General features: G+C 33.5%; 1 protein-coding gene across 3 annotated transcripts in view; it reads right to left on the bottom strand.

Annotated features, from left to right (window-relative positions):
• Positions 1-18,826, bottom strand: part of DYNC2H1 (dynein cytoplasmic 2 heavy chain 1) — a 353,142-nt gene that overhangs the window by 291,181 nt on the left and 43,135 nt on the right. For all 3 annotated transcript variants that reach the window (XR_013404270.1, XM_015115562.3, XM_015115564.3), the window contains exons 27-37: positions 18,200-18,332; positions 17,984-18,101; positions 15,962-16,074; positions 13,873-13,992; positions 11,007-11,157; positions 8,061-8,266; positions 6,731-6,913; positions 5,955-6,137; positions 3,730-3,953; positions 2,863-2,978; positions 623-822 (exon numbers count right to left, since the gene is read on the bottom strand). Coding sequence is in view for 2 of the 3 variants with exons in the window: in XM_015115562.3 (XP_014971048.2) it covers positions 623-822; positions 2,863-2,978; positions 3,730-3,953; positions 5,955-6,137; positions 6,731-6,913; positions 8,061-8,266; positions 11,007-11,157; positions 13,873-13,992; positions 15,962-16,074; positions 17,984-18,101; positions 18,200-18,332 (1,747 nt within the window). In the remaining variant the exon portion in view is untranslated. The remainder of the gene's footprint in view (positions 1-622; positions 823-2,862; positions 2,979-3,729; positions 3,954-5,954; positions 6,138-6,730; positions 6,914-8,060; positions 8,267-11,006; positions 11,158-13,872; positions 13,993-15,961; positions 16,075-17,983; positions 18,102-18,199; positions 18,333-18,826) is intronic.

Here is an 18,826-nt window from a genome sequence, read left to right as displayed (position 1 = left end):
CTAGAAATAAAATGGTGAGCAAAAATATGTATGGATGGCCAGGTGCGGTGGCTCAGGCCTGTAATCCCAGTGCTTTGGGAGACTGAGGCGGGCAGATCACCTGAGGTCAAGAGTTCGAGACCAGCCTGGCCAACATGGTGAAACGCCATCTCTACTAAATATATAAAAATTAGCCAGGTGTGGTGGTGTGCACCTGTAATCCCAGATATTCAGGAGGCTGAGGCAGGAGAATTGTTTGAACCCGGGAGACAGAGGTTGCAGTGGGCCGAGATCACACCACTGCACTCCAGCCTGGGTGACAAAGCAAGACTCTGTCTCAAAAAAAAAAAAAATATATATATATATATACACACACACATGGATCCTGCCTTTCATGGAGATTACTATATGGTGGAGGAGAATCAATACTAAACAAATACACACACTTGAAACAAGAATATATGATAAGAGCACATAGCAAGAAGATCAAATCAGGACTTGAAGATCTGGGAAGACTTCCCTGAGCAAGTGAGATCTAAGTTGAAAGATAAAAGATAAGTTGAAAGATGAAGGACAAGGATAGTTAATAAGGAATCAACTAGAAAAAAGGATCAATCTATTATAAAATATTCTTGACAGTTACCTGATTGGGTATAATTTCATAATTGGCCTCTTCAAAGACCTGCTTTAATGCAGCACTTAGTTCATCATATTCTACTTCTTTCAATTCAATTCCAGGAAAGACATCTTTAATCAGTGCATCAAACCGGGTGCAATCAGTAAACGTAAACTTTGACATTGTATTAAGCCTCAGTGCTTGCACCACAATATGACTTTCATTAGCTAGAAAAAAGTTTCATTTTAAAATTATTTATTATTACTTTAATGATGACAAAAGTTTTTAAATATTCTATAGCCTTGATATGTATTATTAATCATTAAATGCACTAGAATTCAGTAACATTTAAAGACGTTACATCACATGAATTGGCAAGCTTACTTTAGTATCTTTTGACTGCTAAAAAGTAAATATCACTAAGTAGTTATAAACTCTTTTCCATAGAATTCAAATCACAGGGTACCAAGACTTTAATTAATAATAAAAATCATTATCACTTATATTTTCATAGTACTTCACCTTTTATATTATATGATGCAATCCTTTTAACAACCCTATAAAGTAGGCTAAAAAGTATTACTATTATTATTCCAATTTTACACCTGAGAATGTTAAGTGTCTGAAGGTTTAAGTGACTTTCTGAGAAGGCACAGCAGTATCACAGCTGGGATTCAATTCCAGATAAACTAATTCCAAATTCAGGTACCTCTCCAAAGACACCAATATCATCTCACAGTTTATGTCCTAAGATAAACAACTAACAAACTGAGCAACAATCTTTGATCGGCCTTGTTCAAACTTGGTTCACAAACCCATTCTTAAGCCAAATGCAAATACTGATACCACTGCCAGATGCTTATTTTCACAGATATTAGCTGCTGATTGGTAAGATACACAAAATCAAAGAAACTATTGCCTGGCATTCCTCTATAATTGCTTAATATTTTCATGCTTAAGTATACATAAAAAGTCTGGACTTCTCTAAAGTTTATTTCAAGCACTGAACTCATAAGCCATCTTTATTTATTACAGATATGGTTTAAATATTTATTAAAAATCACCAAATATAGACAACTAAAAAATGGTAATGTAAGCACTCACAAAATAACTGTATCTACCCAGGCATATGCCAACCTAATAAGACAGCTAATGTAGAGGCCATTTTTAAGAGGCACACTTTGATCATTTAAAGTCCAAAGAGGTAATTTCATGTGGTCCTTTTTTCTATGTTGTCTCTATTTTCATAGTACTTTAACTTACTTTTCAATAGCAACCTGAAGAAACTGATTATTCAGGCTTTCATGAATGTACACCTGCACAGGTGCGGGAAATCATTATTTTTATGTGAATAAAAAACCATTTATTTCATCTGAAAAAGTATAACAAATATATATAAGTCTGTATTGAGCTAAATAAATGAGTTAATGAATACATAAATGAGGCAGAAAAGACAAATCTTCTTTACAGAAGAATTTCAAATAATATATGCGGATATCACCCCACCAAGGAGTGGAGCTTAATCCTTTCCTCGCCACTTTGAGAGTAAGCTAGATTTATTAACATGATTCCAAAGAATAAAGCCAGGAGGGTAGAAAATAACAGCTTCACATTGGAGAAACCTGGCAACACGACCATAGCCAGGTGATGAAGGTTAACATAACTAGTGATGTCAGATGGTTGTTATATACCCACTGATATGCCGCAGTAAGAAAGACAGCCCACCTCTGTGGTATTCTTTCCAAACATTTATAACCTAGTCTAATCATAATATACTAGCTTTAGAAAGAGAAAATCCTACATGTGTTTCTAAGGTTTCTGTTCTTGTTTCAAGACAAGACAAATTATCAGGCTCTACTCTACACCTACTGAGTCAGGACCTTTGGGGGTGGGGTCTAATAATCTGTTTTAACAAGCCACTAGGTGATTCTAAAGGACATTAAAGTTAAAGAACAAGTGGACTTTACATATTACAACTCTTTAATATTTAACACACATTAAAAGTTATTATAAAACATCAGGTAAAAACTGGAGAAAACCTGAATAAAGTAGGAAATTTAGTTTAAAAACAATGTATCCAAATTGGTTCATTAGTTGTGACAAATATACCATACTAATGGAAGATGTTAACAACAGTAGAATTTGGGGTAGGGTATACAGTAATCCTTAATACTGTATCTACAACTTTTCTGTAAATCTCAAACTATTCTAAATTAATGCTTATGTTTTTAAAAATAAGTTAATGTATTTGGAACAATCAATCATACCATTCTGTGTAGTGCCACTTTTCTTTAGCTGTCTAAGAAGATTTCCACTTCCTCTCAGGACTGTCTTCAAAGCTCTCAAACCCCAATCATAATGTTGCTGAGGTGTCAAAAGTTCCCTGAAGTAGAGACATGGAAATCAATGCATCAAATAGCTAGAAGAAATTACTTTCATCATCACATCCAAAGAAATACAGAATATAACTACTGACACTTAGAAATGAATGTTGATATCCCATTAATTTATATAAGGGAACCAACCACACAAAATAATCATTCAAGTAAGCTGTTAAAGATGGATGGTTCTCAAGGGTAAGATAAAGCTTTTATGAATAAGTTAATTATCTTAATGAAGATACCAAATGACAATTACCTGCTACCCTTGTGCCTAAAGCCTTTAATCAATCCATCTTGCTCTCAATCTCTGCCACTGTCTAGTTTACCATTATCTCTTAAGTGATATGGAACAGAATTGTACATTTTCCCAAAGAAAGTAAATGTCAGTTTCTATTACCAGAAATAAGACATAAGAAAAATTGTGAAGGATTCTTTCCGAAGAACAGTAGCTTGTGTGTGGTCAGCTGGTAAATTAGTTCAATAAGAAACATTTAGCTGCAGCACTCTAATATAAACATTTTGAAGGAAAAAACTGATCAAATTAATAATATTTATGAAAAGCAAGTAGTTTTGAACCCAATATTTTTATTGTGCACACTAAAGCCTTTCATATCTACACCATAATTACAATAAAATCATCAGAATAAAAATAATGGAAAAGGGAAATTGAGAAAATATGAAAATGATCACTAATAACCATAATCAATCATTAAAAATGGAAAATGTAAAAATATCTAGAACAAGAAAACTCACCTAGATAGATTGAAAATAGCTACCAATTTTCTGCCCAATACTTTAGCATCTTTAAAGCCTTCCGAATAGAGAATAACTTCTGCAATAAGCTCATTGTCCGGACGAGACATAGCTACAGGCCTGAAAAGCTGTTTAAGATTATCAGGCAGTTTTTGTCTTCCTCCATAACCTTTTCCAGCAGGATTCATAGTGATAAAAATTCCAGAATTCGAATTTACTTCTACCTGAAATATTAATTTAAATATTTAATATTAAATTGAATAAAATATTTAACATACAGGCATCATTTATATTTGAAACTATAAATATAAAATATACTGCCAACAGAAATTTTATTGACATATTACTACATACAAATCTTATACCTTAGCTAAAGGTAACCTCCAATGTACTCACCACCTCCTTACTCAATATATGATAAATTCCTTAGGACCCACGCTGCTTTGCGGAGCTTATTTATAATCAGTTTTTTGAGGCTGAATGTTTAAGAGATACTAATTTAATTATCTATTTATACATTAAATAAATGTTTACTAAAAGCCCTCTTAGTACTAAATACTTTGTTAAGTACACAGAGACAACTGAACTAAATAATGGTTTAAGCCACTCTGGAGCTCAGAGTCTATCTGGTATTACAAAGAGGCAATCATAACGTAATAAATATTATGGCAGGGAAGAACTGAATGTGATAATAGCACTTAGTAGGAGGATTTTCAGCAAAACCCTAAGAATAGAAGCTAAATTAGAATGTGTAAACAACGAATGGGCAATTAGTAAGTAGAAGCATCTAGAGTAGAAAAACCAAGAAATCTAGCTATAAAGGAAAGAAAAGAGAAAGAGGAAGTATGAATCAGGGAAGGTTTGTTTATGTTTTAGTTATTATTAAGATGAAAAAGATGTGATTATGTTTAAAACCTGATGAAGAACTGGTAAAGGAGGGAAGATTGAAGCGATAGCACAAGGGATAATAAGGTCCCAGGGAAGAGTATTCCAAAGCACAGGTGAAAAGATTAGTATTGGTTGGGAGAAAAGGTAACTCTTTCTAAGAGAAGAAAAAAAAGTGAATGTAGAAGAAACTAAATCTTCATGGCAGGTAATTCTCACTGAATAGGTTCTCCTTTTTTTCTTTGTGAAGAGTTTAAACATCACATAAATAACATGTTAATTTAGAACTGGTCTTACTTTCTTGAGCTACCTAGAAAAATTCGTACTGTGAAGATGTTATTTTATATAACATGATAATTTCTTAGCTCTTACAACTTTCTGTATTCAGCAATCCACATTATATAAAAAAGTGTACATTTTCTATACAAATGAATTTATATTCTAGTGACATTAATGTATATCTCCTATGGGGAGAAGTGAGGAACAGAATAGCTAAGTGTTTGTTGTTTTAACATTCATATAGAATAATGATGAAAAACATGTGCTTCATTCTGCTCCTATGCTTGAAAATTAAACAAAAAACTTGTGCTCAGAATTAGACAGACCTGGGTTCAGTTCCTAACTCCACTTCTTACTCTTACTTACAAAGTCTTAGTTTCTTCATCCACAAAGCAGGGAAAAAACTAATAGCACCTACTTCAAAGGGTTGTGGTAATTATTAAATGAGACAATACATTAAGGCACTGTGAGCAATGTCAGCACAGATAATAGCATAATATATAATACAACAATATAAATATTACTATAACTGAATTATCCAAAATGGAAAGTTTAAAAATGAATAATGGGCTGGGCACAGGGTCACGCCTGTAATTCCAGCATTTTGGGAGACCGAGGTGGGTGGATCACCTGAGGTCAGGAGTTCAATACCAGTCTAGCCAACATGATCAAACCCCATCTCTACTAAAAACACAAAAATTAACTGGGTGTGGTGGCAGGCACCTATAATCCCAGCTATTTAGGAGGCTGAGGCAGGAGAATTGCTTGAACCTGGGAGGCGGAGGTTGCAGTGAGTCAAGATCACACCATTGCACTCCAGCCTGGGCGACAAGAGCAAAACTCTGTCTCAAAAAAAAAAAAAAAAGAAAGAATAATGAAAGTAGGACCAAAAAAGGGTAAGAAACCTCAGAAACATTTTATAGCTAAAAAAGCTTATCACACAGGTTACAGATTAGAAACATGGATGTCAGGAGAAATAAAAAGAGAATATTGCTTGAGTATGAGTAATATCAAGTCTTACAAAATATTTTAATTCTTTAAATTCCCAACATATGCCATACCTCCTTGCCAAGCAGTTCACATACAGTTCTATGATTCTTCAAAGCATCTTGAATTGTCTGGATTTGCATAGAAACGGCTGACAGTACAGATTCTTCCAGCCTATTAAATTCATCAAAACAACCCCAGGCCCCGCACTTCACCAAACCAACAAATATTCGTCCCATTGACTTCACATCGATGCCCTTAAAAACAACAATAAAAATGATATTCATTAAAAAATAATTAAAATCTCCCTAACTACTTAATATTTAATGTCACTTATTGATAAGGTAACAATTTCACCCATCCATGCTTCTTTTGCTCATTTTAAAATAGGGATTAAGTAGCTACTCTTTCAAAACCCAGGTTGATTTCAAAGGATAAACAAAATAATGCATGTGAAAAGTGTTCTAAAAAGTTTACAGAACAAATACAAGATTTTGTGTTAGTTACTCTTTAAGTCAAAATACAAATTATATACAAAATGTTTTTAAAACTGCCATCTGAAATGAATAGATTTTTCCTTTTGTATTATTCTCTTTACTAAAACATCTGTCTACAATGTAATATAAATATTCATTCTGTATTTAAAATTATTTGTTTGCCATAGTTCTTAGAAAAGTTTTGGACTACACTATGTACAACCTCTGTCCATTTTACATTTCAGTTTAAACAAATTCTGTCTTCAAGTAATTTAAATGTACTGATTTTTAAGTAGAGTATTTCGTATACTAATAGAAACTAATCTAAATATGATTAACCCATTGTTACATGTTTTGATAATTATTTATTCTACCTCATCACAATTAAAGACTAAAACTTGTCTTCCAAGAAGTCCACCTAAAGCCTTTACTGACTCCGTTTTCCCAGTTCCAGCTGGTCCATAAGGATTTCCTCCAAGTCCCATCTTCATAGCTTGAGTGAGAGTTAAGTAGCACTTGTCTGTCAACGGAGTATAAACCAGTTTGGAAGCATTACCCTATATAAGAACAACACAAAGTCAGAGTATTCATGTTCTATTCAACATTTACAAATATTTTTACAGCATGAGGTCCTAGTTAAAAAGATAAAAATACCACAAACAGGTTAAAGTTTTTAACACAGAAAAATATCCAAAATTTTTTCTAGTGAAAGAAGCTTTCTAAACACAAACTGAAATCAAACTTATTTTTCAAGAAAGTATTTCATACTATACTCAGTACATTGTTAGGTTTCAAAATTGTTTCTCAAGTTCTTGTTAGTGGCACAAAGATACACTTCTAAGGAAAACAAATCCAAAATTATTATACAGTAATCATCCCATTTCATATTTTAAAATTTATATAAACTATTTCCTTGACTCTTGTGATATCCACAAATCAGAACTATTTTAGAGATCACAAAGTGTAATTAATTTGAAAAATTCTTATGAAATTAATCATTTTAATTTATCAAATAATTCTCAAAGTTTCTACTAAACTGTAGGGAAAACAGACTACCATTCCAGCTACAATATACAGTGTGTTTTTCCTCGATTTAGGTAGATAGATTTGGGTCTCAAATACATTTCCCTTTTGAAAAAGTCAATTGGCAGCTCTCCTAACATAGGGTTATTAACAATATTGTAAATATATTTTGATGATCCATTCATTATGATAGAAAAAGGCAGAGGCAACAGCTGGAATTTTTGAGAACATGTTAACATTAACTAGGTTATTTGTCTGAAAATTTTTTCATCTTACAAACTAAAAAATATTTAGCAAACATTTTAGCATATTTAAAATTACACTAATTTTTGCCTTGTATAAGGAGACACAAACCAAATTGCTTCGACTGAGGTTGTCTATATTCAGTTCGCCTTGGATGAAGATATATTTCAAATTGTATATAAATGCAACTCCAAGTAAAGGTACATTTTTTGAGAATTCAGTACAATACTAGCAATATGTTAACTTTTTTGTATATAGAATGAAGTTTCACTTTTTTCTTATGTGACACCTTTCTAATTCTGATTAAACAAGACAATAATACTAAAAATATTATGGAAAAATTACTACTTAAATAAAAAAGTATTTCTACCAATAACAAATTTCCTTTAAAGTAAATAATTTCTAATTGGCAATATAAAACACTGCCACAACTCATACCTGATATTCATAAGTATACTGAAATTCAGAATCCACCATTTGAACACAACATGTATGATCACTTTTCATATAGAATCTAAGTTGTTTTTTCCAGGCCCAGTCCTCAGTTGTATGAACTTGAATTTGGTTTAACTGCTTTACCACATCAATATTATGGATAATGTCAAGAATTAAGGCTTTAAGTTTAAGCTCCAGGATGCCCGATTCTAGGCACAAATAAAAATATTGACAGTTGGAGAAAATGTTAGCCTGTTATTTCTATAATTTATGATTATGTGTACAGTTGAGTTCTCAATGAATTTAAATGGTAATTTCATGATGCATATGAATGGTATAGTAATACAAATCACATAAGCTAAAAAAGTCAAATCCACTAGTTAGTAAGAAATAAGAATTTTGAGTATAAAAATTAAGATATCAAAATTCCAAGAAAAAAGAGTTTCAGTTTATTCAAAGGAGTAAGCACATTTCACCCCGCTTCTCCCTCTGAATGCAGGCATAAAAACCTGTTGGACAACATACATTGAACTGCTATTTAGAACTCTGAAAAGAGTAGCAGGCAAATTGAGGAAGACCAGAATTAGAAGTGACACCAAACCAGTGGTGGATTTACCATTGTCTTTTTCCCCCCTTCTGGGAACCCTAGGACCATACCCAATGCAGCCAGAAACCCAAATTGGTGTAGAGAGAGCTCCAGAAGACCACCTCTAGCTCAAGCTTTAGAAGGAAAGGGGTCTTCTGCTAGCTATCCCACTGGCAGCTGGGACCCAGAAGTCCCTAAAACTCCAGAGGAGCTGTGATCCCAAGAGAGTAGACAAACCCAAATTGCACAAAAGTGTGCAAGAAAATAAAGTACATGAACCCCAGCTTTCTGGCCAGAGAAACAAACCAGAAGGCTGAGGGAACCATAAAACGCCAGGAAGATCAAGGAGAAGAAGGAGATTGAAAAAATAACCCCATAAACTTCTTTAGGAACTCCTGGACTCATTGCCAAGGGGTGGTGCATGAATAGATCTCATTCTAATCAGAAACCAAAGACTAGAATTGGCTACTAGAGAACACATGAGGGACAGACTGAAATAGCACTGCAAAGATTTGAAAACAGACTGACAACAGAACCATAACCCACAGAAAGCCGGCTACAACTTGCAGTCTGAACCCAACAGGATGAGTTGCTAAAACAAAAATATCAATATTCTCCAGAGGATTTAAACAAAACCCAAACCCTCATAACATAATATTCAAAATGTCCATGATATCATCCAAAATTATTCAACATGCAAAGAACCAAGAAAATCTCAATTCACATAAGAAAAGACAATAATAGGTACCCGTATCTAGATGACATACACGTTGAGGTTATCTGCAAAAGACTTTAAAGTACTATTATTGCCAGGCAAAGAGGCTCAAGCCTGTAATCCCAACACTCTGGGAGGCCGAGGCGAGAGGACTGCTTGAGCCCAGTAGTTTGAAACCAGCCCGGGCAACATGGCAAAACCATGTCTCTACAAAAAATAAAAAAGTCAGCCAGGCATGGTGGCACGTGTCTGTAATCCCAGCTACACAGGAGGCTGAGGTGGGAAAACTGCTTGAGCTCAGGAGGTCAAGGCTTCAGTGAGCCACAGTCTCACCACTGCACTCCAGCCTGGATAACAGAGCAAGAACCTGTCCCCGCCCTCCAAAAAAAAAAAAAATACTTTAAAGCCTTTTAAAGCCCCATTATAAAAGTGCTCTAAGAAGTAAAAGAAGTAAAAGGTGAAGACTTTTAAAACAAGTGGAAAGACAGAATATCTCAGCAAAGAAATAAAAAATATAAATAAATAGAAATTTTTAGGCTGAAAAATACTAAATTCTTAATTCTTTGAAAATCACTGAATGGACTCAATATTGAAATGGAAATAATAAAGGAAAGAGGCAGTGAACTTGAAGACAGAGCAGTAGAAATTGTGCAGGCTAATAAAGAGAAAAAATTAAAAAAAAAAAAAAAAAAAAAAAAAGGCAGCACCTCAGAGATCTAAGCCCATGTCAAAAAGTCTAACAATCATGTCATGAGAAACTCAGAAGTATAGGAGAAAGACTATAATACAGAAAGAGTATTTGAAGAAATAAGAGCTAAAAACTTCCCAGATTTTGGTGAAAAACAAATGTACAGATTGAAACTGAGACAACCCCAAATAGAATAAATGCAAAGATGTGTCTATATCACAATCAAACTACTAAAAACTAAAGAATATGATAAAGTCTTGAATGCTGCCAAAAAAAAGAGTAATGTATTACTTATAGAAGAATAACAACTCAAATGACTGTGGATTCCTCATCAGAAAACATATAGCTCAGATGGAAGTAGAACACTTCGAAAGCTGAGAGAAAAGAATTGTTAACCCAGGATAGCCACTGAAAAATTCTTCAGAAATAAAGGCAAAATAAGACATTCTTGGGTAAAGGAAATCTATGTGAATTCACAGGCAGCACACCTTTTCCAAAAGAAACACTAAAAGAAGTTCTTTAGACAGAAGGAAAATGACACTAGAAGGAAACCTGAAACATCAGGAATAAAGGAAGGGCAACAGAAATGGTAAACATCTAGGTATATATAAAAGATTGCTGTCCTCCTCTTAAGTTTTCTCAAATATCTTCGATGGTTAAAAGCAAAATTTATAACATAATTTCATGGAGTTTTCAGTGTATGCAGATGTAAAATAGTAAGACAACTACAATATTAAAAGGAGAGAATAAAAAAGCCTATAGGGTAGTAAGGTTTCTATATTCTATTTAAGTTAGTAAATTACTGATTCAAAGTACGTTATAAAAATTTAAGTATATATGTTGTAATTCCTCGAGTAATCACCAACACAGATATATAGTCGAAAACACAATAGGTAAATTAGGATAGAATACCAAAAAATAACCCAAAACCAGGCAGAAAAGGGAATGTTTTTTCCATACCAGTATTCCCTGGATCCTCAGAACTTGTATCAATGTTAGTGTATTGTTCTAACTTATTCACCAGTTGTGTTTCAATCTGATGAAGACTATGATCTTTAATGGCATTTTCTACATCTTCAGTGAATTTAATCTGCTCCGCCAAGCATAAAATCTATTGAATAAAGAAAAAACATATTTTTAAAAGGTGAATTTACTTAGAAATGTTTTATAAATTTAAAGAAAGACATCTTTTTTCAAATTGCCAATTGTATATTGGATATCTCCATCTTAATGCCATATTGGAAACTTAAATATTAATAGAGTAATACAGTAGTAGAAAAAGCATTGTATGATGCAGCCAAGCCTAGTTCACAGAACTCATTTCACACTATAGTCTACCACCAGCCTATTTTTTTCTGGTCCTATAACTCAGTATGTTTATTGCTACCTCAAAGCCTTTGTATTTTCTTCCCCTCTCTTCAGAAATGGCTGCTTTCAACCAGTAAACTACAAAGATATCAAAGTATGATGCATTCTAATTAGTAAAAGGGCAATCTTTAGCATTTCAAAATAATTTCTTAATACACTACCGAAGGCTACAATAGCAAAATTCCAATATTCTTCTAAATTAAGATCTGCCTTGGCCGAGCACATTGGCTCACGCCTCTAATCCCAGCACTTTGGAAGGCCGAGGTGGGCGGATCACTTGAGGCCAGGAGTTCGACACCAGCCTGGTTAACATGGAGAAACCCCGTCTCTACTAAAAAATACAAACATTACCCAGGTATAGTGGCGCATGCCTGTACTCCCAGCTACTTGGGAGGCTGAAGCACAAGAATTGCTTGAGCCTAAAAGGTGGAGGTTGCAGTGAGCCAAGATCGCACCACTGCACTCCATATCAGAGCAGGCTAAGCTGCTGTCTTACTCCAACTTAAAACATTCTATAAATATTACATTATGGTTTTATGGAAGAGAAAGCCAATTAGTAACTCATTTCTAAGCAAAGTCATCGCCCAAACAAACTTTGTGGTATGAAACTCATCAGCTTCTTTAATCAGGTATATGATGAGGCATTTATGGAGAACCAAATCTCCTTTTGAGAAAAAGACTTTGCTCTTTGATTTTTATATGAAAATGTTCCTTTGCCACCTCCAATACTACTGAATTTCTATATTATGAATGCATATCAATAAACTTAATTTTTTACAGTCGGCTACATAATTTCTGTGAATAGCTAACAAAAGTTATAGTTTACAGTCTTGGGTTATAAAATCACATTACTGTCAAGACAGCCGGATAGGAACTAACATTATTAATTACCTAAAATGTAATGACAACTAGGGGTGCTCTGCAAACATTATGAAACAACCTTCTAAATGACTTGATAATGTAGGTACTTGAAAGTCATGTAAGTAAAGTAAGTGTCAAAATGTTCTACTCAGGATAACTGGCAAAGATTAGTATTTAAACCCAAGTCAGATTCTTTCCACTTTACCACACTGCCTCCTTCCCAGACCAGAAAGTGCCCTCTCTACTATTATTTCAGGTCCATACAAAAAAAGTAACTGAATTATCTGTACCTAATAACCAATTATGCGACTCAATCCCCTTATGTAAAACTCTTGAGATCAATATTTCCTAGCATTAACTGCTAATAAACTAGAATTCTTTATTTTAGTAATGATTTACATTTTTAGTAGTTCACACTTTTACTTGACTGCTCAAGGGCCTGGAGGTAAGTTGCAGGCTGAAATCCAACAACTTTCTTTAGCCTATTATCTCCCACTATATCTCCTGACACAATTGTCATTTCCCTAACCCAAATATTATACAATATTGCTTTTGTAGACTTTTTTATACTGTGTCTTTTATTCTAAGTTGATTTATAAATCCTATCTGGAAGTTGACAGAGTACTAGGAAACATTTTTAGTGGTAATAAAGCAGTCTACTCTGGTTCTACAATGGCTTTGATTATTCAGTGATGATTACTTGTATTTTTCTCTAGGAACTTGAGCTTTTTTGAAACTTTTCAGTTTGCCTTAAAATTCTAAAAGATACAAATGGCATCTATGAGAAAATGGTTCAGAATGTAAACTGTTCCAAGCTTCCATATAGTAAGAAAATCAACGTAAAAACCTGTTCCAACAGCCACCACATTTTTTTTTATTTGAAAAGCAAATAACTTTGAGAGCTGCTGGGTAGATTTTTCTGAGACATCATGAAACATCCCAATGTCTACCATCCACAGTCCCTAAGAACTAAAGTTCCTGATGACCTACACCTGTAACATTAGTCTGGCCCAACTATTAAACAATGCAGGATGTTTAACACAAGTCTTAGTGCCACATTTTGATATAGACTGATACAAATTTTGTAAGCTAAATATCTAGTACCCAGTGTTCAGGGATGAACGCCTATTAACCCTGAGTTGCAGCAATCTCTGTAACTCATCATATGACCTCACTCTCACTGTCAATATTAGTTTAGTGTTATGACTGTTTCAGATGTACACTAATACCTGCTAAGTTCCTGCCAGCTCCAATGCTTAGATGATCCCATGGGAGGGGTGGACGGGTAGGGTACAGCAGTGTTATAGATCCTGTGCCTCTCCATCATGATAGACTAATCATTCGGAACCAGGAAGCTATTAGATGCCTGGTTCCCTTCTCCCCATCCTACTCACCACTGGCCTAGGTTGCTTGGATCTCAATTTATCCCCCACACTTTACAGCTGAAGGAACAGAGACTCAGAAGTTAAGCAATTTGTCCATTAACTGTTAGATAAAGGGAGAAAACAGATGCGATTTATCTGAGCCTCCTGGCTCCTAGGTCAGGGATCTTTCCACATACCATGCCTATGTTCCTTCTACATATAAGCCCTCTTACCTGTGAAGGGAACAGAGATGGGTCAATCGCACCTTGAGAACTTCGCCCAGTAGTAACACATTCCTTCAACAACTGTTCCAAAGTTTTCTTCATTTCCAAGGCCAAATCATTCAACCATGTCTGAAAAAGAAATCGGAAAATAATATCAACAAGACATAAAATAAATATAGAATCTACTGACTAACTCTGTATTTTTATTTCAGGACAGGGTATTATACTTTCCTATTGATCATGACACTCCTAAAATGTGTTATAGGAATATAATTCTTTATTTTCTTAATAAACAGTTAAAATAATTTGAAGAAAACAATTTTTTTCACCTCTTAGGATAACAACGAGTGTGAAAACTCATCAACTTGTGGCTAAAACTGCCATGACTATATCTATACAAGCCAATATAATATGAGCATTTAAAAATTGACCCATTCGCCTCATCATTATGACGAATCAAACCAGATAATTTGGCCAATAAATCAGAGTCAAAATGGCTGGCTAAGTTCCCTGGCTCATGCTATCCTGGTGATCTTATATTCATAAAGTTGTAACCATAGGAAGGGATTGCTTCATCAGGATTAAATGTATTATTTGGGGGCTGAGATTGCTTCATCCAACAAAACTAATTTTGTTTCAAAGTGAAAACAATGTATTTTTCCACTCACTTGATTATATATAAAATAATAAAAAGTTAAACTGACAATGATCATTGATAGAAACAATGAATATGAATCACTTCTTAACCTTAAAAATATGTCATTTGTAATAAAAAGGCAAAAGCTGCAATCTTAGCCTTTCATCATTGTGTAAATTACTGAGTTCCAGTTTTTTTTTTTTTTTTTTAATCTGTAGAGCATTTTCCAGTACTGCAAATAGCATCAAAATTCACTGACGCTAAAGAGTGAGAATCCACCTCTCAGTGCATGGCAACAGAGACACCTTCTCTGCTAACAACCATAAAGCTTCCAGAGTTTCAGCTTTCCCTTTGCTGGTATACCTGCTCTAGCCCAGTTGCTAAAATTTAAGCTCTGTCTCTCTGTGTACATCCAACAAAACTACGAGAGGAAAAATAACAAAACCCTTAACCAAATATGATTAGCAAATCTCCCAGGTTTTCAATCCACTGATTTATGTACTCAATATCCAATAAAATGTTGAAGCCTAACCAGGAATAAACATTTTGCTAGGCTGTATGGACATACACATGACAAGGCATGGGCCCTGGCTTCCAGTTGGAAGACAATTTGAAACTGAAAAATTACAATTCCATGTGATGCAATCTATTGCTAGTTAGTTTTAGCTGTATGCCTATAATAGGTCTTTGATCAGTTTACTTCCAGTCCTGCAGGACCAGTTAATCGATAGTTGTTTGCTTACTTGTTCACCCAAATTATCTTATACAAATTCATATTTTAAAGAGTAAAGACATCTAAAATTTATTGAGTGCCATGTTCCAAGCACTAAATAGTGTACTTAAAGCCAATTATCTCATTTAATTTTTAATTGAAAATCTTTGTAACAGTTACAGGTTGAACATCCCTAATCTAAAAATCCAAAATTCAAAATCCTCCAAAATCTAAAACTTTTTGAGTTTGACATGATGCTCAAAGAAAACGCTTATTGGAGCATTTTGGATTTTCACATTAGGGATGCTGAACTGGCATAATGCAAATATTCCAAAATCCAACAAAATCTGAAATCTGAAATACTTCTGGTCCCAAATACTTTGGATAAGAGATACTCCAACTGTACTGAGATTACCATTTTACTGATTAGAAAACCAACACTCTAAGTCACATAGCTATTAAGTTATGGAGCTAAGATTAATATCTAAGTTTTTTTACTCCAAGGCCAAGGTTCAAGGCCAAGGTTCAAAATTACATGCTGCCTTCCAAAGACTAAAAAATCCATATTCTTTTTAATATCAAAACACTCTGAAACTAACAAAACAAATCATTTTTTAAGATATGAGCTGAGTTCCCTAAAATACCTAAATTAACCAACTTTACCCTCTAAATTGACTAAATTATTTTAGAAACGAAGTTCATATATAGTTAATTCTTTTTGTTTTCATATTTGAAAAAGAATTGTTTACCTCTACATTATTTGATAGAAGAACTTTATTTTTAAAAGGTACAACTTCTCCCTCTAAAGATTTCATTGCAGTTATATGTTTTGATTCCTCATCAAAGCAAACACTGTTAATACCTGAAATATAAAAGCAACAATTGAAATGCAAAAGGATTAAAGACATAATTATTAGATACAATATGTGCGTCAAATAGTGTTAATATATACCCTAAAACATATATAATAATTGAATTATAATGTATACCACATAATATATAGTGCTCCTAGTATTTAAATGTCCTATTGAGGGAAAAAAAAATCACTTTCTGGATCAATATTCTTATCACTCATCTGAAATATTTCTTATCAATATCTAACTATACATGGCATGATTCGCTGGTCAAATTTGTGAATGTTTATTTAGATATTTCTATATATGTTTGTTTATTCATTCCTACCATTTTCCAGAAAAAAAAATTTAGGCAACCTACTCAACTAGTATGTACCAATCAGTAAGAACTGTCCTAACTCACATTCTTGGGGGAGTGAAAAATGTTACAACCTCTCTGGAAAATGATTTGGCAGTTTCTGAAAAAGTTAAACATATACTTACTATATGACGTAGCAGTTCCAAAACTAGGTGTTTATCCGATACAAATAAAAATGTATGTCTACAAAAAGACTTGTATGATTGTTTAACAGCTTTATTCATAATAGCCAAAAACTGGAAATAACCCAGATGCCCATGAACAGGTAAATGTGTTGACGGCAAATAAGACTTCCCCCTCCCCCAAATTTGCGTATCACTTTATAGTATATAAAAAACTTGAACATACTATGTAATTTCGATCTTCACAAAAAAACTATATTATTATTTGTAATATAAAGAAGAAAACTAAATTTCAGAGAGGTAATTTGATGACCAATTAATAAACAGTAGAGAGATTGGTTGAATGAAAGGCTTCTGATTGCAAGTGTTTGTTTTCTACTACCTCCCACTGCCCAAATCATATTTACAAATATAAGCATCCTAAAGCTTCAGATACACAGGAATTGATAAATATTTCTGTACAGGACCAGAGAGTAAATATTTTAAGTCTAATGAACCATATGGTCAGTGTCAACTACTCAACACTGCATTCATAGCATGAAAGCAGCTATAGACAGCAATACATAAATTACTGTGCAGGATTATGTTTCAACAAAACTTTATTAAAAAAACAACAAGTAGTGATCCAGATTTGGTCCATGGGTTATATTTTGCTGATCCTTGATTATTAGTTAAAATGATGAAAATTATTTTACTTCATAAATTTAATTTGAAAAATAGAGCTCTTTTCTATAGAGCTGTTTGCTCTATAGAAGCATTCATTTGCTTGCTCTTTCCAAGCAAATTAAGTATTTTAAGAAAATAATAGTCATTATTTTGGTAATAAGCCTATTCCATTTGCCACTAATAAGTATCCCATTAGAGTGACTCTACAACATCAAAGCATTTGACATTACACTTTTCCCCCATGTAATCTCACCTGTTCCCATAGCTTAACTATTATTTCTATATGGATGACGCCTACATTCTCACCTAGGTCTCTTCACTGACAATAACTGCCTATGGAGTATCTCCACCTGGATGTCATTCAGGAGACCTTAAACTCAATAAGGAAGGGGCATATTCTCCTTCACTCCAGGCCTTAGAACAGCCTATTCCCACTGCCTGCCTACCTTTTTCTAACTAAGGCCTATACATTCTTCAGTATCACCCTAGATGTCACTTATTCATGATGCCCTAAAACTGAGCTAAAGGCCCTCACAGATGGAGCTATAGCACCACATACTTATGTCACTCACCGGAATTGTCACACTGTATTATATTTGTCAACTTACAACCTTGTCTCCCCTATTAAACTGTACGTTCTTTGGGTATAGGAACTGTATTTGGATCTATGAACTGACTACTGTATTCAGTAGTCTACTTAAGAGCATAACATTAGGCCTGGCAGACAGTTGAAACTCAATAAATATCTGTTAAATAAATGTTGACTCCTACCAGCAAAAAGTTTCTTAAGGTGAGACTGAATCACTGATGGGTTAGTAGACTGGCCCAGTATTTCTAATAAGTCATCATCACCAATAAAATAAAATCTTGGGAATGCTGAGCGTTTTTCCTAATAAAAATAGAAACAAAAAAATAGCTTTTGTTTTTCAAATAATTAAGATATCAAGTACTTTACAATTTATGATATATTTTTCTTAAAAAACATACCTCCAAAAATTCATTTAATGATTTCTGACATCTTTGAAGCTGATCAAGTATTGTTAGTAGAGAATTTCTGATTCCAGCATGAGTAGTCAATGTTGTGACTCTATTGTCTTTCTTGATATCAGTCATTATTGATCTACAAAAGAAAAAAAAAGTATCTTCACATCTATTTTAACAATTTGGGGGGTAAAAAAAGGAGATTAAGACTTTTTTTTACCTGCTTAAAACAAACTAAAGGTAACACTATTATTACAGTAGTATACCTCTAGGAATGTTAAAAATTAATATCACACTACCATTTTTAACTTCCCATATTATAAATTATCTTATATATTTCATTTGCTAAGCTAATTTTAAGCCCTAACTAATAGAGAGCTTCTAGTGACGGCAAAAGACATCGAATAATTTCTAGAAATATTTAAATAAAATTGTGATAAATGTTAAAAAGGAAAAGTAAAGTATTGTTAAAATAAGGTAGAGAAAGTAAAAAGCTAAATAAATAAAGTAAAAAGTTAAAATACTTTTTAGGTATTTTAGCCACTAAAATGGCTAATAGGGCAACCCATAACCTAGGACTTCTTTAAGGAAGTAATTTAAATTGATATGTGGATGAAGAATACAAAGAAAAAG

This window comes from Macaca mulatta, chromosome 14, assembly GCF_049350105.2.
Source record: "Macaca mulatta isolate MMU2019108-1 chromosome 14, T2T-MMU8v2.0, whole genome shotgun sequence".
Classification (NCBI taxonomy): Eukaryota; Metazoa; Chordata; class Mammalia; order Primates; family Cercopithecidae; genus Macaca; species Macaca mulatta.
This window is presented reverse-complemented; position numbering and strand designations above follow the sequence as displayed.